The following is a 26688-nucleotide window of genomic DNA, read 5'->3' on the forward strand; positions in this document are numbered from 1 at the left end:
CAAAATGCCCTAGAAACCTCAGACAATGCCAACATGATGCATCTTCATCACATTTCAGTGAGGGAACTTTCCGAAACCTGTGGGATCCAGAGAATTCCTACCATTCAGCATTCCTTTACTATTCCTGATAAAAATGTGTGTGGCTTGGCCTATCACCTGTGACAGGAACTTATGAAAACTATGACAATATTAAGCCATTGTGGTCTTCACATTAACCCTGGTTGGCCCCTTCTGATCTCATGGAATCAGTACAAATTGAGTTAAATTCTCCAGTATTCCCCCAGGTGGGGTAGGAGGGTAGATAGACTGTTGGGCTGTTGTATAGTGGGCCTCAGCAGCCGTCCCCACCACCCCCCCCTTTTTTTAAAAATGATAAGCCCTTATGCCTAGTGCGGGGTACACCACCCACCAATCAGCCCCCGGGTGACACTGACAACATGATAGCAATATATTGGAAAAGCAGAGGGGCTGGAAGAAGATAAAAGGTTCATTGTCAACAGGAATAAGATGGAGCTTCGAACTTTCACCCAAAGACCTACTGCTGAGACTTCTATAGTACATTTAATGTATGAGGACCACTAAGGCCCTCATGTGCCTGACTCTTGTGACAGTCAAGCAGAGGCAGAAAAATATGCTTTCCTGAACTGTCAGAAGATTTACAAGTAATGGAGGAACGCTTTCTTACTTGATAAAGATTGCTGCATAGATAGACGTTGCCTAACCCCAAATACACATGATGGTCTAATGAAAGATTAAGCAAACCAGTCAGTAAGTCACTGTAAATACAGGATATGAAGGTCATAGATTCCCTATGAAAAATTGGACCTCGGACCAGTGCTTATTGAATGCTATGCCATGGCACACCTTTTAAAAACATTTAAAATATACTTTACCTTTTCAATCCTACCAGCTTTGAAAGTATAAACCAAATAAACCGTAATTTGCATGCTATTTTTGCTCATTTTAAACCTTGTGAGTGGTTTCTAGTGTAAGACTCAAAATAGTGGCCTTTGTTTGAGCTATTCAAGCTTTTTGCTTTTAATGTCTTCCCATTTCTTGAAATTGTTTGAGCTACATATTTTTTTCTACAGCAAACATCTTGCCTGATTTACTTGTTTATTGCATCATTTTAACTGATATTTTTTGTCCAGGACTCTCAGATGGCAGGCAAAGGTCGCCATATTGTGTTTGATTCCAACAGTGAAGAGGAAGTTGAGATGGAAGAAAATGCTGTTGAAACAGAAAATAAAACACAATATACACCTCAACCAAAAGTACGTTTTTCATGGTAAAATCAATCTTATAACAGTAAGTTTTAATGTAGTCAGTTGTGTAGTGACAGTTTTTGCGACAAATATTGACCTTCACTAGGATATATTCATTAACAATGTCTTTCAAGGAATGGTACTAGTCTTAGATAATAACCTTGCAGGCAATCACTATTATTTTTATTCATTTAGGATTTGATAAAGCATTGTATATCTTCTTAGGGTCATTGTAGAGAACTGTGATTGGTATGTGTAGGAAGCTGGCTCTCTATATAGTGCACCAAAATGAGGTACACTGCAGAGAGTCCAGGCAACTCTCATTGGCGTACAGTGGCAAACATGATAACACTAAATGCTCTCTTTTGTGGTAGTGTGGGCGAGCAGAAGGGGGGCACCTAAAAACAGGCTGCACAGGGGGTCTTCAAGACAAGTCCGGGAGCTTCCAATGGGGGGCTGGGTTTGTAAAGGTCCTGGGAGCAAGGCAGCAGTCTGTTCTCTAACCTAGGCCGGTGCGCTCTGGTGCAGAGGGATTTGGTCGGCTGGGTTGGTGTGTTGCAGGGCCTTGTGTTGGTCTCACCAGATGAGGGTGCAAAAATCAGGACAGCTGGGCTATTGGAGCTTCGGATGATTCGCTTGGCATTGAAGACTTTTCTACCCTCCATCAAGGGAAGGCTAGTTCAGGTGTTCATGGACAACACCACCATCATGCGGTACTGCAACAAGCACGGCAGGGTGGGGTCGTGGACTGTTTGTCAAATGCTGCTGCATCTCTGGACATGTTTGGAACACCAGGGCATTTCCCTTGGTTGTTCAGCACCTGGCAGGCTCTCTGAACGCTAGAGCGGATGAGCTTAGACTTCGATGCCTAGCGGATCATGAATGGCGTCTGCATCAGTACATGATGCAAGGAGCCTACTAGGATTGGGGAGAGCCTTGGTTAGAGCGATTCACCACCTAGAGAACGCGTAATGTCAGCACTTTTGCAGCTCTCACTTGGGCATGCTTTTTGTCTCAAGTGAATCTCCGGCCTCCTGTGCCTTTCTGCCAAAACCATTCCTGCCTAGAGTTCTCAAAAAGGTGAGCAATGACAGGGCCCAATTTTTCCTTGTGGCTCCGCATTGGGTATGAAAAGTCTGGTATCCCGAGCTGTCGTGCTTTAACATCGGTCCCCCAGTCAAGCTGCCTCTCTTGGAGAATCATCTGTTGCATGAAAAGGCTAGGTTTCTGCACCCAAACCTGTCCACTCACCGCCTTCATGCACAAAGATTGACCGGCGACAGTTGACAACCTTTTACCTTCTTCCCAAAGTCTGTAATGTTATTCTGGCAGCCAGCTGTCCCTCCACCAAATTGGGATACACCTGCCGCTTGTACAAATTTGTGGCACGGTGTGTATTCAAAAAGAACTGATCCCCTATCTGCTCCCCTTTCTCCGGTCCTCTTATTTGTTCTTTCTTTGGCCCAGTAGGGCTCTGCGCTGGACACAGTTTAGGGCTATCCCACAGTCCTTTCTGCATTTTTGTAGCTGCCGGACCAACCGTCCTTATTTAAGTTACCAATTGTGACATATAGAATGCCCCAGGGGGACTTGAACCTGGTCCACACTTTCCTGATGCACGCACCTTTTGAGCTATTGCTCAACTGCCCTCTTCGATTATTAACCATCAAGACTGACTTTCTGGTGGCTATTACATCAACCAGGAGGGTCAGCGAGATGCAGGATCTCTTTGTGTACCCACCTTACACTACTTTTTACCCTGACAAACTGGTTCTCCGGACATGTGCTTCCTACCTCCCTTAGGTAGTCACCCCTTTCCATGTAGGCCAGACGATCAACCTGCCTACCTTTTTTGTCCTGCATCATCCTTCTAACAAAGAATTGAGACTTCACCATCTGGATCTAAAAAGAGCGTTGACATTCTACCTTGACCACACAGCAGAATTCTGGGTGTATAACCAACTCTTCATAGGGTAGTTTCTATTCTAAGGTAAGGAATCTGCAGCTAGAAGTCTCTGTTAGATGAACAAGTTACTTGCCTTCAATAATACCTTATCTGGTAGAGACTCTTTCTAGCCGCCGATTCGGTACCAACCCTCCCGCCCTCCCTGCTCTGCGACCCAATTAAAGGATAAGTGCTTTCCCTTACAAAGGTTCCTAGAAACTCACATCAGTGGTCAGCCTTCGTTGTGTTGCCGGGCTGCTGCCATGAAAAGTTGCAGATATGAACTGACGTCAGTGCGCCGATGTGGCGCCTATCTAGGTTCTATATGCTCCCTTCCAGCGCAGAGGAAGAAGCAGACACCGTGCCGAGCAACACCACCTACCGGTTTGCAGGGGTAAGGCTAGAACATTTCCAGATCCAGTCTGACGCCTGGGGTTTATTCTAAGGTAAGGAATCTGTGCCTAGATAGTCTCTACCAGATAAAGTGTTACAAAGGTAATAACTTGTTCTTCTTATCTGCCCTATTCTGGAGTCTGACAAAAACAATCTACCCACAATTTCACTGTATAGTACAGCAATGAAATTGGTCTACAAGTGTGTTTTAATCTCTTGTCCCTTTGAAATGGTGAAATTATTATGTATCCATCATCTATAAAGCATGTTTATTTCTTCTTTTTGCATGGTCCCATATTGCGTTTGGGATAGGAGTGCCATTTCACCATGACCCTCTGGATTTCCCAATGACCACTGTTGTGGCCTTCTGATGTTTAATACAGTGGCAAAGATCAGAGTGTTTGGTGTATTATACTTGGGGTGTTCTTTAAAGAACTCTTTAATTTAATGTGTGCAGCAAGGTTTAACAGTTGTCCATCTTGATAATCATGTGGGTGTGGTATGGTTATTAGTCATAAACCTAGTATGCGTGACCCTGTACTAGTTTGCTGGGCTGGGCAATCAGGCAGGTACCCCCAAATAACATGTGCTAAATCCAAAAGTATTTGACGGATATGGGGTTGCATTCAGTCATCTGGAATTCTGCATTAACCTAGGCCTGGGATCATGAAAGGATTTTCAGCACAAAAATGTTCTTGCTTTAAATGTTAGTTTTGTCTTTTAAAATATCATTAGGAAGCCACTAGCAAAAAGTCTTCAAAGCTGTTTGAAAGCAGTGATGAGGAGGATGTGGAGGAAGATGAGGACCAAAGATTCAACATTAAATCACAGTTTGAAGGCAAAGCTGGCGAGAAGGTGAGTGAACATGAGCTCTTCATTTGGCCAAAGGGATGCCCGCTTATGACTTCTAGCTGAGAAGTACTGAATCTGTCCAGTTTTTTTCAGCTCCAGAATGAATGTGCATTATAAATGACAGAACACTGTGTAGGCTGACACAAAGAAACTGAAATGAGAAGAACATTAAGCTCAAATAACACTCGGCTATCTCACCTAGAGGATGAATGACGCATACACACATGAGAAGGGAAAGCAATGTAGAGCTGGGAGAATGATTTTAGTTCTCTTGGAGATGTACCTACTACAATATGATACATCAAGTATGATCGGATTGGTTGAGTATTTTAGGTGGGATAGTATTGGCACAATGTTACGTGAACGCTCTGGTTTCTTCCTGAAAATGTAGTCGGTGTAAAGAGCAAGTATTTGGGACTGTCCAAACAGACTAACTCGGGAGCCTGCACCCTCTGACATGATAGGTTTGAAACATTGAGGTAGTCTTAAAGCTAGAATGGAAAGTAATGCACCCTTCAGAAAGCGAAAACCTTTGTTTCCTCTTGTTGGTGCAATTATATTACAGATGTCACTGAATAATACCATAATAATGCTAGAATGCAAGCATGGAAGCCATTCGGCTAACTAATAGCAGAAACATCGAAGTGAAAACATGAAAAGAGTGAAATGGACAATACTACATGTAGGGAATCACTTATGCAAGCAAGGCTAGAAGATAAAGAAATCATAAACGCAATCGCAAATACACGGCTAAATGAGGCCAGAGGGTTTACAGGAATAGTTAGAAGCAGGAGTGCCCCACAGGCTCGCGCTAGAGGTCCATTTATGTAGTGCCCAAATGGCATCTGGAACAAGCAGAGCCAGACTGATGCAGGGATCTGGCAGAAACAGGAACTATAGCAATTTCTATAGTAGTTGAAAAAAAGTCATGAAGGATTTGCTGTGACAAGTGCACGAACTGTCAGTTGGATCTACAGGGAAGCAGGATTGTTTGATAGTTGTGACCAGAGGGGCAACTGTTGAGTTATGGAATAACATGTTGCTGTAGGTGGACAACTTGTCAAGTCTAGCACTCCCAGAGACAGCACAGAATAGAAGGACGCCAATTTCAGACGGTTAGTCTTCTCATTAGAATTATTACACTTGATCCCTGGTTATAAGTGGGGCGGAGTTTTCCAACAATGGAACCCTGTTTGTGCTGGTGTTGCAATTCCCAGTTGTGTGGCGTTTACCATGCCCAATAAATACAGCGTGCAATAAAGTCTGCCCCTTCGTGAAATGTCATCATGTCACACCTGCCAAAAGTTAAGAGGGAAAGTGTACCTTTTTATCATGACATGCTGATTTTGGTGCATTTAGCACCAAAATCCATGTTATTTCCCAAAGTCTCATGAAAAGATGCAGTTTAACACCTCTATTAAATTTCAAACCCTCTGCAGTTGGATTTTATCAGGTAGGATAATTAGCCCTTATCTCTCCTGGTCACTCCTATTAAGGGAGATGGGGGGGGTTTCTGAGTACACCTTTAGGGGAAGTAGTTAGAAAAGAAGGTGATGTCTGAATAGGACATGCATTGCAACAAATTAAGAATTACCATTTGAGTTTTGCAACGTCCCTTAAATATACAACCTTAATGAAGTGTGTTTTCGTGTGTATCTAATAAAGGCCCAAATCTATAAATATGTTAAATAAAATTTTATTTTCATATTTCACTCTCTGCATGCAGAGGCATTTATTACAGCTAGTACTTTGTTTATAAAAGGCTTTTGGACCAAGAAGAATAATATTGCTTTAATTCAAACTGCCACAGGATCACCTTATGATACCTTCTGAAATAAAGACCTCACACATTTGTCACAGATGTCCAAGTTATTTGGCATTGGTTGTTACAGCATCACATTCACTTGCTAGCAGAGCACCTACCCAGAGTGAAGCACTACTTTCATGTTGTCCTAAGCAGACGCCATCAGGAGACACACAAATGGAAGATCAACTTTCACATTATACATAGATACTTGTGCTGTAGAACTGTTTGCTACTCAAGTAAATACCAACGTTTTGCCTCCTGGTATCTACACCCCCAGCTTCTGTGGATTTCTCTATGGATAGACTAGCCCAAGACATTTGAATACCCCTTTCTCATGCTTAAAATGATCGTTTGTGTGGTGCTTAAAAGGAGACAAAAGCTAATAACACGTGTGCCTACCATGGTACTCCCTTCTGTTGGAGATGCCCATACATACACTTCCAACGCTTCCCTTGCATCCGGATTTGCTTAGTCAGTATCACAATAACTTTTTCATCCCATACCCAAGAAAAGATATTTAGCACTTTAGGTCTTAGAATTTGGTTATGTGCTACTTCAACAGGAATGTATGCCGATCGTAAAAGATGCTTCAGCCTACCACTAGGGCATGTTATGGGCTAAATTGAACCAGTTTGCTAGCTACGCCGTTACTCATTAACCCTTTAATGTCCACAGTTCAGCACTTGATCTACTACCTTTTTGTACTTGCAAGATGGATTTCCATATGCATCCATGATTGTCCCGTCAAGCTGAAATTGCAGGCAATCTTAAAAAACGGAGAACATTAATCTGTTTTTTGCATCAAGGTCCTAAAAGCTTTTATGGAAGGGTTGAATACTTCTAAAGTAGCACCAGCTTCTGTGTGGGATCTCACTGTAGACCTTACTGTATTCTTTTCCTCTTTCTGGAACGTGATGTTCTTGGTTGCCATCACTTACTTACGCTGAACTGGTGAGCTTCAGGCTCAGTTAAAGAGCCATTTGGGCAGATTTATAGACTAGGGTGGTGCTACTCATGAATACTTGTTATCTACCAAAGGTGGACTCTCCTTTCCATGTTGGTCAGTCTGTTGACTTTTCGGCCTTTTATTCTGAAACCCATTTGTGGCTAAGAGCTCTACAGAATTTAGATGTCAGAAGGGCTACTATGTTTTATGTAGACTGCATAGGTTACATCTGGGTATTTGCAAGACAGGTTATCAGGTGCATTCAACTCTCTAATGCTAAAGCTTAATGCACAAAGCATGGTACTCCTAACATATATAAATCCCAGAAAAGGAAGTCATAAGCAAAATACCATTAGCAAATATGTAAGGCTGCTACTTGGTTCTTACTTCCTACCTTTAGTGAAAATTACTGTGTTCATATTCAGCCTCAACAGAATGTGCAGGTGGGTCAAACAGTGCTAAATATAATGTTCCAGGCATTTCCGTCCTGTTTTCTCAGGTCAGACCTTAAGCAGTAAGCTACATCTTTTCAGTCTGTTCACATCATGTGATCTACAGCAGCACATTATGCAAACAGAAAGCATAGGCTTGATCCCTGAGCCTTGCCAGCTTTTCTATAATGGAATAGTCATTAATGTTCATAAACTTTAAAATATCTCTGAGCATGTGAAGGATCCTGGAAAGCATCTTCAATATAGAGCATTAGCACTTTAAAGCAACATTTTTTAAAATGCACGCCTTTGTATAGGCAACATTTTTCTATTATATTTTTAATAAATTGGTCCAAACGTTTAAACCTACAGACAATGTAAAACGTGTTTAAAAGTGGCATAAAGGAGGATACCTGAGATATATATATATATATATATATATATATATATATATCCCAGCCTGTCAGTGGATGACAGACAGCAGCAGGGTGCAGACTTCAAAGCGCCACGGCAGACAGCCAGATGTCAAGCTCACAAACGATCCAAAACTCAAGTGAGTAGCAGGTTTAAACGTTTATTTAGAAGTAACGCGTTTCACTCCACTAGGGAGCTTGGTCACACAAATGCACTCAGAAAAAGTGAAGTAATATATACAAGGTGTGGGGAGGGGCTTGATTGGGAAAACACGCCCAAAAGTAAAGAAGGAAATAAAGAAACAGTGTCTGAATTAAATAACATGTTAATTTCACATGAACAGCAACATGTACCACGCATGATTGCACATTTGTATCAGTGATCAAGGCAATTTGCAAATAGTATATAGTGAAATACCAGCATGGATCACAAAGAGCATTCACAGGAAGTAAAAAAATGTAGCTGGCTAAGAAAAACAAATAAGAAAGCAACATAGCATTTGTCACGACATAGTGCCTACATTATGCTTTGCAGAAATGTTAGCAGCCAACCACAAAGTTACAGAACGCAAGAAAAGAATCAAGACATAGTGCCTGAAAATTCAACAATGCCAACATTTCTCAAATTCAGAGAAAACGTCATCACAATAAAACGCAGATACGGGTGGCACAAGTGAAATGCTTCATGAAAGATGAAAAGCAATAAATTGCTGAGGATAATGAAAACACAAAAAATTAAAAAAGTGAGAAAATTATAAAAAGATACAAGAGCCCAACCACAAATGTGAAAAAATAAAAAGTCAAAAGGGAAAACAACAGACAAAATGGTAAATTCAAAGCGACATGGATATATTCAAAGACATGGCATAAATCCTGGTCAAAGCAAATTAATGAAAAGACATGACTTAAGAGTAGACGCCATACCAAACAACTGGCAATGAGCCAGAAACAATAGTTGACACCATGACTGAGCAAGAGAAGGAAAAAGGACAAAATCTACAGAGACCAAACCACCAAATAAGACTATATATAAAGTTTTACAAGAAACTTTTCAGATCTTCACTCAAATTAAGCCCGTTAGGGGCTTTGGTGTCGAGGGACAGAATGAGTTGAGTTTCTCTCTGCCTCAGCAGTTTTTCACGGTCCCCACCCCGACTGGGTTGAGGCACTGAACAGAGGACCGTGTATTGAAGGTCCTTAAGTTTCTTATTGTGGACTGCTCCAAAATGCCTAGCCACTGGGTAATTGCTGTCACTGTTAACGATGGCCCTTATGTGCTGCAATATCCTCTGATGGACAGGCAACTTAGTACTGCCTATGTACTCCAAGTCACATGTACACCTGAGCTTATAAACCACAAACTCAGATCTACAAGTGAGGTGTTCTTTGATGGGAATAGGCGTGTTGCTGAATGCTGTGACATAGTGACTGGCATTCGTGGCAAAGTTGCAGGCACGGCAAGAGGTGCCTTTTGAAAAAGCCCATTTTGGTGGTCTTGGTAGGTTTGGGAGGGTTTTCAGGTGCTATCCTATCAAGAGCATCGCGCATGGATGGCGCACGTCGGAACGTGATGGTAGGTGTTTCACTTAGCATTGGACCCAAAATGGGATACGTCAGAATGATGGGCCATTCCGTGCCAATGATACGCCTGATTTTTCGCTCCTGTGAGCTGAAAGTAGTTATGAGCCTGACAGTAAGTTGAGAGTCATCTGTGTTGTCTTTGGTGTTTGCAGTACGGGGCTCCTTGGGCTTGAGTAATGTGGTCCTGTCTAATGATGAAGCTTTAGCTAAAGCTTGATCCAGTATGGCTCTGGAGTACCCTCTTTGCAGGAAGCGTTGTTTAGAATCCTCGAGGCAAATAGCCAAGGAGTCAGGGTCGCTGCAGATTCTGTGAATACGAATAAATTCACCAAAGGGGATACTACGGATGGTATGAGCTGGATGAGAGCTACGTGCGTGCAAGATGGAATTCCCAGCAGTACTCTTACGATGTAGTTTGGTCATGAGGGTGTTGTCCCTGATGAACAAATGCACATCCAAAAATTCAGCCTCTGAACTGCTAAGGTTGGCAGTGAATTTCAGATTTAAGGTGTTGGCATGGCAGTCAGATACGAACGAAAGGGCTTGATCTTGGGTGCCCTTCCAGATGATGTAAATATCGTCGATGTAACGCCAATAATGCGCGATACATGACGACCAGTGTGCGTGTGTGGCTCTGAGCTCGTGCTCCTCCCACCAACCCACATGAAGACATGAGTAGCTGGGGGAAAAGCACGAGCCCATAGCCACACCACACAGTTGCTGGTAAGTGTTGTTTTTGAAGCGGAAAAAATTGGAGGTCAGGCAAAGTTTGATCATGGCAATCAACATGGAATTGTGTTCCCTGAAACAAATGGCACGTGTATTAAGATAATACTGACATGCATTTACACCATGCTGATGATTGATTGAGGTGTAAAGGGATTCGATGTCTAGAATCAAAAATAATCATTACACCAATTAGCATTACCAATTTTGGTCAAGAAATCTGTAGTGTCTTTTAAGAAAGAAGGGAGACTCGCCACATGGGGCTGGAGAAAGAAGTCTACATATTTAGAAATGTTTTCCGTCATACTTCCAATGGCCGATATGATGGGTCGACCAGGCGTGGGGGTAACAAGTTTGTGAACGTTAGGCAAAAAGTATAAGTAGGGTGTCACAGGATGGTCTTTAGACAAAAAGTTACATTCATCCTTGGTGAGAAGATTAAGTCTTTTCCAGGAACTCAACTGTTTACGTATTAGGTTGTGATTCTGAACCATGGCAAATTGTGATGATAGGGTGTAGCAGGTAGAGTCAGATAAGTGTCTTTGTGCTTCCGCAATGTAGTCCGTAGTTTTCCAAAGAACAGTGTTGCCACCTTTGTCAGCACTTTTAATAACCACATTATTGTCAGATTGAAGTTTGTTGATGAGCAAATTGTATTGTTGGTCATTGTATTTGAGTTGTTTACGTTGCATCATGATTGACCTGTTTAGAGCTTTAAGTTCAATGATAACACGGTCACTGAAAATGTCTACAGCATCACGAGGCATAAGGGGAAAAAATGTTGGCTTGGGTTTGAATGGCGTCGTCACTGTTCGGTTCACATTGAGCACTTGACTGACAGTAGGCGTAGTTTGAGATGTGCCCTCAAATGCTAAGTCATATAGGTCTTGCAAACCAGCATTGTCTTGTACCTGGAGTTGTGGTGCCATATTAGAAAGAGTTTCAGTAGCCCCACTTTGTTTGCGTTTTGCCTCCAATTTAAAGTATTTGATGAGTTTGATCTTTCTCACAAACTTGTACAGATCAATCCGGGTTTGGTTGTAGGAAAATTTATTAGGCGGGCAGAATGAAAGACCCAGAGACAGGAGTATATATATATATATATATATATATATATATATATATATATATATATATATATATATATACTTTCTTTATGGCAGATACAAGCCACCACAATCCTAGCACCCAGATTAGTGACATGTGACCCCTTTCTGCTATACAGATCAATTTTTTTTTACTTCCATGAATGTTATTAGGGTCGATCTTCATTTGGAAGATATTTTTTCAAGAGGGCAGGTTTACATTTCTGGTATCTCCAGAGGTTATTCTCATTTCAAGATGTCTTTTAGGATTTGGGCTTAATTAATGATTATTTTGGAGTTTCTTTCCCCATGTTAAGAGTTTTTTCTCTGAAAAAACTATGGTTTCTGGAAAGAAGGAATTCTGAAAGGAACTGTATGCAAAACTATGGAAGGGCTATTTGTTCAATTGTCTGAGACATTAATGGTTTGGAAGGGTGTCTGTAATCTGTAATTTATTTATTTTCTGTCCTCATTTGCCTTATTTCCACCCTTTGTCCGGTTACAACATAGCAAGAATTGATAGAGGAACAGTAAGGGGGGGTGGGATAGCAGTTATTATTAAGGCTCCCTATGAATGCATTGTGAACCCTTTATTGGTGAGTAACAGTGAGGCTGGTAGTTTTTTTACTAAAACTAGGTCCAAAGTCCTCAATAACTGGGATCCTTATTTATAGACCACCTGGAGCCTTTGGCAATTTCAGGGCTAGTCTTCAAGAGGGCATTCCCCAAGTGGCAATCAGGCGAAATAAATTCCTGGTGCTGGGTGACCTCAATGTGCATTTTGAAGACCACTTGCACAGGGAGGCGGCTGAGCTGCGTCAGGACCTGCAGTCTATGCGACTGGATCTAAAATCTTGCTCCCCTACACATGAATTAGGCCATCTGTTAGATCCTGTGTTCGCCAGTTGGGAGAGTGTGGTGGTGGGGACTCCAAAACTAGTTCCCTGGTCGGACCACTGTTTGGTGCCGTTCAGCATAGATATAAGCGCAGAGGAGACACAGAAGGGGGTGACGAATGGGTATCCCTGTAGGAAGTGGAACAGCTTCACTCTGGATAATTTTAATAAAGAACTGAGTGAAGGGGGCCCCCCTGGAGGGTCTAACAGTGAGAGCGCATTTGAAAATTTGAATAGGCGCATTCTCAATGCTCTTGATAAAGTGGCGCCACTAAGTATGAATAAATCGGGAATTAGAGCTAGGAAATCTGCCCCATGGTTTACCCCTTCCTTGCAGCAAGCCAAGGCAAGCTGCAAGCGTTTGGAAAGGTGTTGGAGAAGGGGTTTTGGAGCAGAAGACAGGCTACTTTACAGGGAAGGACAGAGGAAATATCAAGTCTTACTGAGAGGAGCCAAGGCCGCACATTACAAAGTTAGAATTGGAAATGCGGAGAACTCCTAAGGAGTTGTTTAAAATCTACAAGGAGATCTCCTCTGTGGCCAGTTTAAATGCACCCAGTGACGATTCAGAAGTTGAAGTAATAGGGTAACAGAATTCTTCTCTCAGAAGGTGAGAAACATCTACTCTACTTTTACGGGCAGTCCAGGTAGTGGATTGGATTTTGAGGAACTGGGGGGAGACAGACGGGGCGGAGTCTGACATGTTTTTCAGTCCCCCCTCCTGAGATTTTAAAAAGCATCTGTCTCAGTGTCAAGTCGGGCTCCCCTAGAGACCCTGCTCCTCCTAAGGTGTTAGAGGAGCGTTTGGAGATTCTGGAGCCTTACATCAGGCACGTTCTGGATATCTCCTTTTCATCGCATACGCTGCCAGTGAATTGGAAGAGAGCTGTAGTCCTGCCTATTAGGAAGAAACCTACCATCAGCCATGATATTCTCGAAAACCTGAGACCTATTTCACTTCTGCCTTATATGGCCAAGGTAGCAGAGAAGGTGGTCAACAAGCAACTGATGGCGTATCTGGAGGTGGCCAGTCTTTTACACCCCTCTCAATCAGGTTTTCGGGCGGGATACTCTAGGGAAACCGCCCTACTAAGGGCCACAGAGACCATTAGGCAGGGGGTGGACGCAGGGCACACCATGGCGCTGATAATGTTAGATCTAAGCGCAGCGATCGACACTGTGGCGCATTACACCTTGCTGCAGTGTTTGAACAAAGGTGGTGCCTCGGGTCATGCTCTAGGCTGGCTGAAATCTTTCTTGACAGGGCGCAGTTTCCAGGTCCAAAGAGGGAACTTTTCGGTCCAGGGATGTTGCACTGGAACAGGGGGTGCCTCAGGGCTCTGCCTTGAGCCCCACTCTGTTCAACCTGTATATGTCTCCGCTGGCAGAGGTAGTACAGGCGTTTGGGGTGGAGTTAGTCTCCTATGCAGACTACACCCAGCTGCTGATCTCCTTGTCCCAGGCACCCTCGGTCGAGGCATCCAACTTTAAGGCATTGTATGCAGGAGCTTGCCTCCTGGATGAACAAGAACTGCTTAAAGTTGAATGGTGACAAGACCGAGGTGCTGGTGGTAGGGGAAGACAGATCCAGCTGGACCTCAGACTGTTGGCCACAGTGTCTGGGCCCTACCCCTACACCCTGTGCAGAGGCAAAGAATCTTGGGGTTTGGGTGGACCCCACCCTCTCCTATGATGGTCATATCCGTCGCGTAGTGGGAAAATGCTTTGGTATTTTGAAAATCTTACGCAAAACTCTAGACCTACTCCCATTGGAAACCAGACGGACAATGACTCATGCACTCGTTACTTCCCGTATTGATTACGGGAATGTACTATAGGGAGCATCCACAAAGAATCTGGAGCGACTACAGGTCCTGCAGAATGCGACAGCACGGCTGGTTATGAGGCTGCCAAGAAGGGCGGCGTCAAAGCTTGCCATTGATGCTCTTCATTGGCTGCCAATTAAAAAAAGGGTGTTGTTCAAATCTCTTCTCATCTGCCACCGTATTATCTGGCAAAAGGCGCCGGCATATCTGGGGAGTCTGGTCACCAGGTATCTTCCAGCAAGGGCTCTGAGATCTTGTGGTACTGGGCAGTTGGCAGTCCATAAGATAAGGATAGTGAGAATGGGCGGCCGCTCATTCCACTTCCTAGCCGCACAAAACTGGAACAAACTTCCAGTCGGCCTCAGGCTGGAGAGGTCGGAAACTAACTTTAGGCGACTAATCAAAACTCATCTGTTTAGTAATTAGTTTCCTGTGTCACTGTAGGGTCTGTGCTCGTCTATGATAGTCCTTTCTCCACAGCGCAGGGACACGCCGGGATGGCGTAACCAGGCGCTTTACAAATGCCTTTATTAATATTATTATTATCAAACCTCATGCGCTCTAGCAGGGGTAATGAGGTGAAGGCTCCCAAGATAGCATCCCTGCCATCTTTGAGAGAGGCCTCCTCCTTCAGTCGACAGCAGACCCTTCCACATGTCCTTCTCCCCACGCAGAAAAGACTATAACCAGCAGAGGCAGGAGAAGGCTTAATCATTGGACCGATTATTTTTCCAGTTCCTCCACTCATAAAGTCACCTAGACACAAAGGGAGTCCAAAATTCATATTTCCTTTTCCCCTGATCCGAAATATCCAAATTAGCAATATAACTCCTAGATTTCAACCAATCTTCCATTGTTGGAGGTGTCGGAGAAACCCACAATTTACATATCTTCCTACGCGCTAAAAGCAGAACATAAAATACCAATTTGGCACAGTCTTTAGTAACGATACATTGGCATTCCACACTCCCAAAAATAACCAAAACAGTGCTTACCTTAATCTGCAGGTTTAAAGCGCTAGTCAGGCATTTAGTTACGGCCTCCCAGAAGAGCTGTAACTTCGGACAGCATATATCTGTAATCTGTATTGTAGTGCCCATTGGCCACTAACATTCAGCAAATCAAGATCTTCCTTCCTTGAAGATCTGCAATTTACACGTGGTTCAAAGATCAACAGTGATGTCTCACATGTGGATTTCAGCCCGTTTTTGATGGCCTAATGAGGCAGCAGATGGCTCCTAATCATGTTTAAAGAGGTTGCAGTCAAAAAGAAGTCTGTATCCAGGCATCTAAAAAACATTGTTGAGAACTGCTGCAAAAATATTGCCTGCATTTATGCCTATATCTATAAAAACTAACGTTGACTAGTTTTTTTTATCTTCTGACCGTCGTATCTGACTTCCTGGTCTATGGCTGCCTGCTTAATCTTCATAAATACTACTGTCCTTAAACATAATTGACCTCAGGGAAAATATGCTTTTTCGCTTTATGAGAGAAATGTCTTTGTATGCTCTTACTACGTTTCTCTTTCTCCAGCTGTAGAACTATGACTGCGAGAACACTGTTTTATTGGACTAGTAATCGAACATGTTGTGCTTCAGACTGCATGTAATGGTGTTGTGCAAAGTCAGTGGTTTACATATTGTGGTATACATGAGTCTGCCAGGACCCGCATACGATAGGAGGTAGCTTTTGATGGAGAAGCTAGAGGTCATCAATATGGGAGAAAAAAGTACATGAAAATGCATGGATACCAGTTTTTCACATCAAAGCGGGATAAATACTAATAATAAGGTGCTGAGGACTCAGTTGAAGAGGGAGGCTAAACAAGAAGGATTGAGCAGCAGAAAGAAGAGGCCCAACCAAGATCTAAAGTTAAATAAGGAATAATGATCTGAAGTATCCGGTGTTCACTGACTTCTTAGCAAAAATTTTGCACCTACCAACTGCAGACCATTTTGCGCACAGCTGATACTTACAGAACCTTATTTCCATGAAGCCTGCTCAGGCTTGACTCCACTGGCCACGGATCACTTTCCTACTTGGGCACTGACTGCCCTGAGTGCACCTTGCTTCAAGGCATACTTATTCTGCTAAACCACACTTGTGTTATCATCTGCAGAAGCTTTTGCTCAGACAGCTTCTGCTACCCACCTTTACTTCTGTATGCTTAAAAGATTGTGCTGTTTTATGAACAGTGTTGACCTCTATGAACTACTTTCATTTGCCTTGACACTAGGCACCCCAGGCCTAAATTGTTGCAGTTTACAACTAGGACTGCTTAGAGAACAAATTGTACTTTGCAGATCAAAATTGGCTTGAAATATTCAAATCATGTCATCTGTATCGGCTTTTTTTCCGGAAATTGCCAGCAATTTCTTGCAGCCCAATACATCACATACCTCAAGGAGCAACATTGTCCTGTTGCATCTGTGTTACCTGTGTAAATTTTGTAGCAGATGTATTGCCTATATTCTGTTTACTGTTATCAGCATGCTGTTTGAATTACAGTATATCCATTTGTTGTACAAAACAAATCACTAACACGTTAACACACAAAAATCTGCATGATCCGGTAATTACCGTATGGTTTTCTCTGTTAAGTTTCGGCAGGTTTGATCTGCTGAAATTTAACAAAGGTTGAGGTATGTAACACATCCAATAATTACCGAATGAATTAAATAACACTCTACTAGAGTTCGAAAAAACAGACTGACACATAATTAAGCCCTTAATATTTTACTGATTGCGGATGACAACATGGAACAAATATTAGATATTTGGTCTTTTATTCAATATAGTGAATTTTACAAATCTGTAAGAAGTGAAACCACTAGAAACTGTTAACTTATAAATGATCTTTGTGTATGATGGCTGACAGTATATATAGTTCTGTAGTAGGGGATCTCTGTGTATAGTCATAATCTAGTGAATAGTCCCGCTCATGTGCGGGGACCCCGGAGCAATCAAAAATAATCTCTTAAACTGTCTTTTTGTGCAGTCCTGCATAGACACTTAAGAGAGAATTTAAAGACAAATAATGCAGCCTATACCTATCAGGCTACACTGTCCAGTACTTCAACTAGATATTCCACCAAAATTAAATTCAGCACAGCCTGCCAAGTTTCTTTCATAGAAAAACTTCCCCTTTTTCCAAGAAAGCCTCTGGAATGATGGAGAGGAAGGGGTTGGCAGACAAGCCCCATAGGCTGCCATTATGTGGCTCAAAAAGCGATACTGTGCCTTTAAGGAAACTTTCTAGAACTCTCAGTATCCCAGAATGCACAGCAGGTCCCCTCCACTTTCAGTTCTTTTTTCTGGCTCCTGCTAGCAGGACCCTGGGGCATTGAGCTCTCCCTTTTTAGGGTTTATTTCAATTTCTTGCACTTTTAAAGTGTTAGAGTGTGTTCACTCGACGTGTTTTTGTGCCTTCTTTAATTACAGGTGTTTTTCTGGTAACTCTGAGCCCTTGTTTATCAATTATGCCTGCCTTATTTGATAAATGCCCTGAGTGCTCTAGGAAGAAGGTCAAGTTCGATCCACACGAGGTGTGTATCCTGTGTCTCTGTTGTAATCAAAGAGATGATGGATACTTCAAGTAGGATTGATTAAGTTACTTTTATTAAGTTAATTAGTTAAGATAGAATGATAATAAGTTATAAGAGAGAAACCCCATCAGGAGCAGCTGTCCTGCTGCTCAGCCCTCACTCAACTGACATTCACAGCACAGCAACATTCCAATCATCCAACATTCCACATGACATGCATACCAGCTGAGCAGCAGGGAAACACAAGATATAACATATCTCCCTTCGTTATGGGTACAATTGCATAAAGCAATAAAATAGTTGTCAATAAAATGCACTCCAGTACACATGGTCAAGGATATTAAAACAGTGCACCAAAGTACAAATAGACAACACAAACAAAATATTTTAACACATCCCGCACCTCATTACTTCCTGAAATGAACAACTATCTTCATCCTACATCCTTATGCCACTAATTATACAAGTTGGCCAGACCAGTATAACAAGCAAGACACAAAGGAACAAACTTAACGCAACAAATATCAGGAAGCAACGCGCACACCATAGACTAAGAACAAGTACTCGCATAACTCATCCATACTACGGGAAAACACACACACACATCAAGCACACCTCAGCACCACACGTGCACACAACAAGCACTGCCTAGCCGGGAAACCACGTGCACACAACAAGCCCAAACTGGACATATGCGGCAAACAACTTGTACACAAGCTAATAAGTGACTCAACAACCTGACGCCAACTCACACACAACACCCATTGGGAACAAAGCTTGTTGAAATAAATATCAGCACCCACACAACACAACCAAGGGGTGACCATATACCTCATAGCCCCCACAACATGAGCTAATGAGTAGCCTAACATCTAGACACACTCACACACACTAGTTGTGGAACAACTCTTGTTAGATTAGCATCAACACCCAAACACAACCAAGGGGTGACCATATACCACATAGCCCCCAGAAACATGAGCTAATGAGTCGCCTAACATCTGGACACAATCACACACAACACTAGTTGTGGAACAACTCTTGTTAAATTAGCATCCACACCCAAACACAACCAAGGGGTGGCCATATACCACATAGCCCCCACGAACATGAGTTAATGAGTCGCCTAAGATCTAGACACACTCACACACAACACCAGTTGAGGAACAACTCTTGGTGAAACAAACACCAACACCAAAACAAAATAACCAATGAGCGACCATATACAGCATAGCCCTCAAATAACCATGTGACCACATACCACATAGCCACTACCAACCCACAAATACACACAAGACCTATTGTGAAACAGTTCCTGATGATTTAAACACTAACCCAAAACCACAGTGACCTCAATACCTGCCACCAAACCTCACCACACACAACCAAATAAGATCTCAACTCACACACAACAACAATGAAAAACAAATCTTAATGCCTGCACCCATCCTCATGCACTAGGACATCTTCCTGTTTCAGCCACGCATTGCAGCAACAACACTGCTCTGAAAAGTTGTCTTTCCTCTTGCTGCATCCTCAACGCTGCTCTCAGACACACTTGAGAGAACAGATAACACTGTCCAATACGGTCTTCATGCAGGCACTTTAACAATCCAAATGCCCTAACCAGATCGCACTGTTCTTTTTTTTTTTTTTTTTTTTTTTTTTCACTGGCAATCATCCAAATCAATTTCCTCCTTTGCACACTGTCACTTTGTTCCTCCTCCAAAACTTCGTTGGCTGTCTTTTTTAATAAGCAAATAGTCTCTTCCTCTCCTTCTTTCCTTAAAGCCTTCCTTATTCTTTGAAAACAAAAAGTCATTCTTTTGAATAGTACACATGAGCGTAGGCTTTACCGTTTCCTCATCCCGCTCCTCCTTTCTCTTCGTACAGCAACAGACATCTCAATAACAGTCCCGTTTCTTCTTCGGACGGGTTGCCTAGCAACACCTTTACCAAGATGTCCGCCACGTTTCGTTGCGACGTAATCACGCCGCTTCCGCTTCTTGCCACACCGCTCTCAGGAGTCCAAAGATGATTACAACATTTTTCCTCCACGCACAGCACCATTCCAGGGATTCAACCGTGAGTTCTTTGTTGGCACGCGCCTCTCCGCTCGAGCCACCCTTCTACTTTATTTTCAAATAAATGCTCGAAGTCACCGCTACTACCAAAGTGCCGATTTCTTCTTTTTTAGAAGTATTCACGCACTGCCAACACGCCGATTTTTTTGCTTCTATATTTATGATGAGGCTGAACTTTTTGGGGTCAGAGTGGTCTATGCCCTCCTTGGCAATCTCTACAATCATGGCTTTGGAGGCAGAGCGAGATACCTTTCCTTGGGGAGCAAAGTGCTCAATGGTATTTTTAGGATGCCTGATGACAGAATTTGTAATGTTTTATAGAAGATGATGGGGAAGCCATCGGGCCCCAGGGCCTTCCCAGTGCAAATTGATTTTATTGCCCTGACAATTTCTTCGGTTTCTATCGTATTGTTTAAGCGCACTCTGTCTGAGTCTGAGACAAACGTATTAGAGAGGTAAGTTAGAAACACCAGAAATGTTGTTTTATCGCAACCTCAAGTATCTACTTGGTTTTAAAATTCTGAGATCCATCTTGGGCCGTGATAGGTGTATTTTTGGTTATTAAAATTTCTGAATTTGAGGGTGGCAGCAAGTGTTTGCTGGATCTATTGCGAAATAGTAGTGGTGTGGAATTTTGAGCATATACCATAGATATGCCAGTTTACTGAGTTATAGCTGTATTGTAATTGTCATTTAGGACTTGTTAGAGTGTCTAAATGCCTTCTTATTTTTGATTTCAGTGCCTAGATTTTGTAGGATTTCTTTAACTTTGCAATTTATTTTTGAACATACGTTCGATTTGTCCGCTCATGGCACACTTGAATGCATCCCATAGAGTCACAGGGGATGTGACAGTGTACGTCTTCTCTGTAGAACGGTTTGATTTCTTTCTGTAGATCAGCTATACCAGACTAATTTTCTAGCATTTCAGTATTTAACTGCCAGAGGCGGTTTTCCCCTTTATCGGGAAGGTTAAGAATAAACATTGAGATTGCAGCATGGTCTGAGACGATAATGGGATATATTTTTGATTCTCAAGTGGCCCTTAGAAGTGAGGCACCTACTTGGAGATAGTCAATGGGGGAGAAGCTTGAGTGAGGAGGGGAGAAGAAGGTATAGTCATTGCCCTTTGGGTTGTGTAGTCTCCAGACGTCTTGAAAACGATGCAAGGAGCATCTGTTTGTGCGCCTTTCGGGTTCTGAATTTAAAGGCTGGGTAGCAGTCCAGAATGGGATCCATTGGAAGGTTAAAATCGCCTCCCAGTATCGTTTACTAGTCTGCTAATTTCTTATTGCGTGTGCACCAGAATATGGATTCGTCTACATTGGGAGCATATATGGTCATCTTCATTATTCAGTCTGGTAAGTAGCCATCAACCATTAGTGTCATGTTCTGATGCGATTACGGATAGTCCGGAGTTTTCAGAAAGTAAGGCGAGTACCCCATTTTGTTTCCTGTAAGCATCAGAACAGGACACTTCTGTCACCCAGCCCTTTCTCCTTAAAAGGACTTCTTTAAAACATATCTTTATTGCTTGGTGGAGGACTGTTGGCTGATAGTTCTTTACAGCAGTCTAGAATTTTGGTTCTTTTAACTGGGTGGCTCAACCCCATGGTGTTCAGGGAAATAACGTTTAGTGAGGGCATTAGTCGTTGATCTGAATTGTGGGGAGGCTTCCTGGTTGAGGGAGCCTAAGAGAGGCATTAAGGATCTTTAGGCGACTGCTAAGTTCTTGATGCATGTGTCTTTCCACTACCTAAACTCAGTTTGGACCTCAGAAAAACTCTTTAATTTGTTTTTTTACTACGGTTAGAAAAAAGAAATAAAGGGATAACAGAGACATACAGCTCCTGTTCCTCAATACACTGTTCTCTTCTCTCTTTTTTTGTTTAAATCAAAAAAGAGTTTGCCCTGAATCTCCCCAAAAATGTATTCCACAAATCTTGTATACCACCTCCCCCATCTGAGGCCTTCCAAACTGGTAAGGGGTCTCTCCCCTCTTTTGAGGTCACCTGTTCTCCTGTGATGTAGAGCATAGTGCAGAGGAAAACTGGCTGTTACATGTGGTCTATGGTGGTTGGAGTGCCCACCAATCTTTTTCTTGCACACTCTCTCCCTCAAATTATTTCATTGCTCAGGTCGATGGGTGAGATATCTACCACCAACTGGTGGACACTGTTGTTACTGCCTTTATTGGATTTGATTAGTGCAGTCCAGGGTGCCTGAATGCTGGAACAGATTAATTTTCAAGGCTTTCTAATATTTTCCATAGTTTGGAGTTTCACAGGCAAAGACCTTGCTAGAGGTGAGCCCTAAAATGAAAAAGCTATCCCGCCAAGATGTTCTAATCTTACCATGCAGCAATACAGGACCTCATTCTGAGTGACCAGTTTTTCCCTCTTCAGCTAGTAACAAGTTACTACTAAATTGGGAATTACATGCGTCATGTGAAAACCCTCTGTGCCAATAATCTCGGTTTAGAAATACAGATGACAAAGTCCTGCATCACTTTTAATAAGATCTGTAGTATTCACTGGACATCTGTTCGTAGTGAATCATCAACGTGCAACACTGTAATACCACAAGTCCAAGATGGCCTAATTCTTTCAAAATTTTGAAGATAACCACTAGCTATGTAGAGAAGTAATTTTAATATCTGTGGTATGTAAATTCATCTTGTGGGGATTTCCTGAAAATAAGACACTGAATAGTGTCTCCTAGACCTACGTTTAACACTTCATGCTTTTTTAGGTAGTCCAAGGGCAGACAGAAGATAAAATAATGTAACGTTTTCCTAAAACCCAAGATGAGGAGACCACTATCGTGCCACACTGTGCAGCTTACTTGTTATTTGAGCTGGATGACTTACCAAGATGCTATTACAGCCTCCGACACTGAAGGAAAAAAAAATAGCAAGCACCACAGTGACTTGATATTGCTTTAGCAGATTGCCCTCCTAAATTCACCTTGGTCTTTGGTAGACTCCACGTTATATAGATTCTAATTTTATGTAGTTGGCATCGGCTAATTCATATGGGAGGAGGCACTAGAGCAGAGAGCAATCATAATCCCTGGTTATGTAAATAAAGATAAACAATATAGGACACAGCAAAAACAAGTCTAGAGGAATCGGATGAAGGTGATTATGGTGACAGGTCTCAAATAACAAGTGGAGACTATTGTGGGATGAGGTTTTAACTAGAAATAGCTTGCCCCAAAGTATGCCTCTATTTTTCCCCTACTTGAGATAACGTTTGTATCCACAGAAGCCTGGTGAAGACCACTTTTACTGAAGCAAGTAAGACTCATTAAAAACAAACCGCTGTAAGGGACTCATTACTGGCATGATGCACAATGCAGATGGGGAAAGACTTTCCTGAAGGCCTAAAAAAACAATTCAACAAATGATATCATCATGCAGCAAACAAAATTAGAAGGATCTTTTAAAGAATTCAAACACTGAAAAAAGGTCAACAAAGCTAAACATTCTGCATAATAAATAAGACTGAAACCAAACAAAGGATGTTAGTAGGTAAAGAAACTTACATTTTTTAAGTTCGTTTTCATTAATGCCGATATTCATATAAGCAAAGGTTTTTGTAGGGTTTCCTGTAACAAAAAAATAAATAAATAATGCATAAAACGGTTTAATTCAGGCTGCGCAAATTTTCGATGAATTTAGGACCACCCTGTCCAACCATTTAAGCCTTCATGCCCGGAGGCGAGGATTATGCTTTATATTCTCTCTTCGCTTTATTCAAATTTCGCACAGCAGCTCTTCATATAACCATTAACAAACTTCATTTCCCACAACACTAGGTAAAAGAAAAACAGTCTCTGAAGTCCTTCCACAGTTTCCATGAAGGTCTTCCCATAAATCCTCATGCAACTTCCTGCACTTCCTCTTTCTTCGCTGCTCGGCAGCTCGAGATAAGTGCATTTCTTTCTCTTGTAATTTTGTGAGCGTTTATTGCTGGGGGATTGGTTTTGGAGAGATATTATCTTTATTTCAGATCCCCCTACACCACGGGAGCGCTTGTGCGCTCCTTACGCGGTATCCAGTTTCACCAGTGGACTGCGATGCGGTCCGCCAGCCGCTAGAGGCCGCTGTGGAGGGCGTTGCGACTTGGTTCCCGGAGCGCGCTCTGACAGGAATAACGGTAGACGTGCTCATGTCCTCAGTGCAAGTCCACGCCCCCGACCTACCTGAAAACGTTCTGGGTCTGTATTAAAACTTCCCCCCTTTGTGATTACGCCCGCTCCGCGGGCAGGTAGTGGTGCGGTGCACTGAGAGATTCTCATCCCATTAACGCCCGATCCACGGTCGGATAGGTAGCGTAGTGGGGACTTCGGCAGTTAGTTCCCCCGGACACCACATCAGGCGGCAGCTTTTTCCTGTTGGAAACGTTGGGAGAGTGGGGTCCTTGGGCTCTATTGTGCCTTAGGCCGCTAGCATTACTGATAGACCCTCAGCCCCAAAAGTTACCGCATTAGCGGAAGAGTGCTCCTAAGCGCTTAGCAACCGGTGTTGAACAGCTCTAACCTCAGTACCCAGTGCTGTGTTCGCGTGGGTGTGCGCACTTAACATGGAGCAAGATTACTATGAGGAGGAAGACTCCTTGGCATACCTGCAATGGGATGATGATTTTTACGCCCAAGTCGACGATTCTATTCATAAGGCAGTATCAGACCTGATGACGCCTATGGAACAGCGTCTAGCGGACAAAATAGAGAAGGTTTGCGCTAAGATGGGGCAGCCACCCCCTGCAGTCCCAGGGACTTCGGGTACTCCAAGTCAAGCCTCAGACGGTCAGGGTCCTCCCTCGCCTAAGAAAAAGTGCGATAGAGAGGTAGATACGCACACCTTTGAGCGCCTTAAACAGGCATTTATGGAGCATACAGCCCCCATTTTACCGCCTCAGGACCCCTCTCCTGGGAATGACGAACTCCTGCCGGCGTCCCCAAGAACGCAACAAGGAGATTCCCCGGACGCTTCCGATGACGAGGCAGGCTCCTCAAGGTCGTGGAGGCCACTCCCCCTGTGCCCCCTCCACCGGTCCCCCAAGGCTGCACTCTAAGTAGCTTCTCCCCTGTCACTCTAGAGCAGTCCAGAAAAGCCATCCTGGCTTGCAAATCGGGCGCCCCGTCTGATCCTTGTCCCCCCAAAATACTTCACCAATTAATCGACAAGGTTAACCCGACCATCAACAATCTAATCAATTCCTCGCTCAGCTTAGGCTCAGTACCCAGCCGTTGGAAAAAAGGAATTGTCAAACCCCTTATGAAGAAGGCAAATAAACCCCGACTGATCTAACCAACCTTCGCCCAATTTCGCTACTCCCGGCCTTGGGAAAAATTACGGAACAACTAGTCCATAGTGAGCTGAAACGCTACCTGGATGATAACAACCTTCTCCACCCCCAACAATCTGGATTCCGCCCCAAGCATTCGACAGAAACCGCTCTTATCGAACTGTCTGACACCATAAAAACCCTACAAGATCAGAGGAAAAACTCCATTCTAATCCTTCTTGACCTAACGGCGGCGTTTGATACCATTTCCCACACCATCCTCATCAGTAGACTTATGGACATTGGCATCTCTGATTCCGCCCTATCCTGGATAAAGTCTTTTCGCTCTGACCGATCTCAAACTGTCGCTCTGGGCCCCTTCCACTCCAAAGACAAACTGGTTTCCTCAGGTGTCCCGCAGGGATCCATCCTGAGCCCTCTCCTTTTTAACATTTACCTCATTCCTCTCCTAAATCTGATTGAATCATTCGGCATACCTGTCACTTCGTATGCCGATGACACACAACTCATTGTGCCACTAGAGGAACTATCAACTAAAGCAGAACTCAACCTTAAACACTGCCTGACTGAAGTATTCCGTTGGATGGACAACAACCACTTGAAATGTAACTCGAGTAAAACGGAGATCCTCCCGATCGGTAAAAATATCTCCTTTTGTCCAGCACTCTGGTGGCCGGATAATTCTGTTGCCCCCCCTCAGACAGTGTCATCGGCCAGGAATCTCGGCGTAATCTTTGACTCCGAACTCTCTTTTGATCAGCATGCCAGAACCGTCGCAGGCAAATGCTTCGGAACGATCAGATCCCTCAGAAAGTTCTTCGACTTTCTCCCCATCGACGCCAGAAAAACGGTGACAGTAGCACTCATAATTTCACGCCTGGACTATTGCAACGGCCTGCTCGCAGTAGTCAAAAAGAGTACTATCCTGAAACTGCAGAGCGTACTACACACAGCTGCGCGTCTTGTCCTGGGCCTGCCCCGCAGATCCTCTATCACTGCAGCGCTTCGTTCACTTCACTGGCTTCCCCTTCACAAAAGGATTCTCTTCAAAATCCTGATCATAGCCTTTCGTGCCTACAACAAAACTGGCCCTAAATATCTCACCAGGCGCTTTCCCCACTATACGCCCAGTCGACACCTTCGTTCGACCCACGACAACCTCATCCTTCCCCCTAAATACAATCTGAAAACGAAGGGTGGGAAGACCCTCAGCTTCCTTGCCACTAAAGCTTGGAATAAACTGCCCAAATCCCTCAGACAACAAACCCAGGAAAAACCTTTTAGAAAGCTTCTAAAGACATGGATTTTCAATCTCCCGGACGATTACTCCAAAGCCTCCATCTAATCCTCCTGGACTGGTTCACTCTGGATCCTCAGCGCCAAGATGCTCCCTCCGGAGCGAACGTTGCGCTCTATAAATACCCCCACAAATTCCACAAATTCCACCCTGTATACAATTATGTTATCAAAAGGCTAATAAGGGGGTAAGCCTAAGGCTCATTCCACCAGGGGCAAAGCGGCCACGCCAGCTTTGCTCCGTAATGTTCCCATTGCGGAGATCTGCAGGGCTGCCACTTG

The 26688-nt window shown here is 43.3% G+C and overlaps 1 protein-coding gene across 1 annotated transcript in view; it reads left to right on the forward strand.

The window, feature by feature from the left end:
- NOL8 (nucleolar protein 8) overlaps positions 1 to 26688 on the forward strand; it is a 297417-nt gene that overhangs the window by 119819 nt on the left and 150910 nt on the right. Inside the window, exons 8-9 of the mRNA XM_086938941.1 lie at positions 1152 to 1274; positions 4339 to 4458. Coding sequence (XP_086795067.1) covers positions 1152 to 1274; positions 4339 to 4458 — 243 coding nt within the window. The remainder of the gene's footprint in view (positions 1 to 1151; positions 1275 to 4338; positions 4459 to 26688) is intronic.

This window comes from Lissotriton vulgaris, chromosome 9 (genome assembly GCF_964263255.1).
Source record: "Lissotriton vulgaris chromosome 9, aLisVul1.2, whole genome shotgun sequence".
In the NCBI taxonomy this organism is placed as follows: Eukaryota; Metazoa; Chordata; class Amphibia; order Caudata; family Salamandridae; genus Lissotriton; species Lissotriton vulgaris.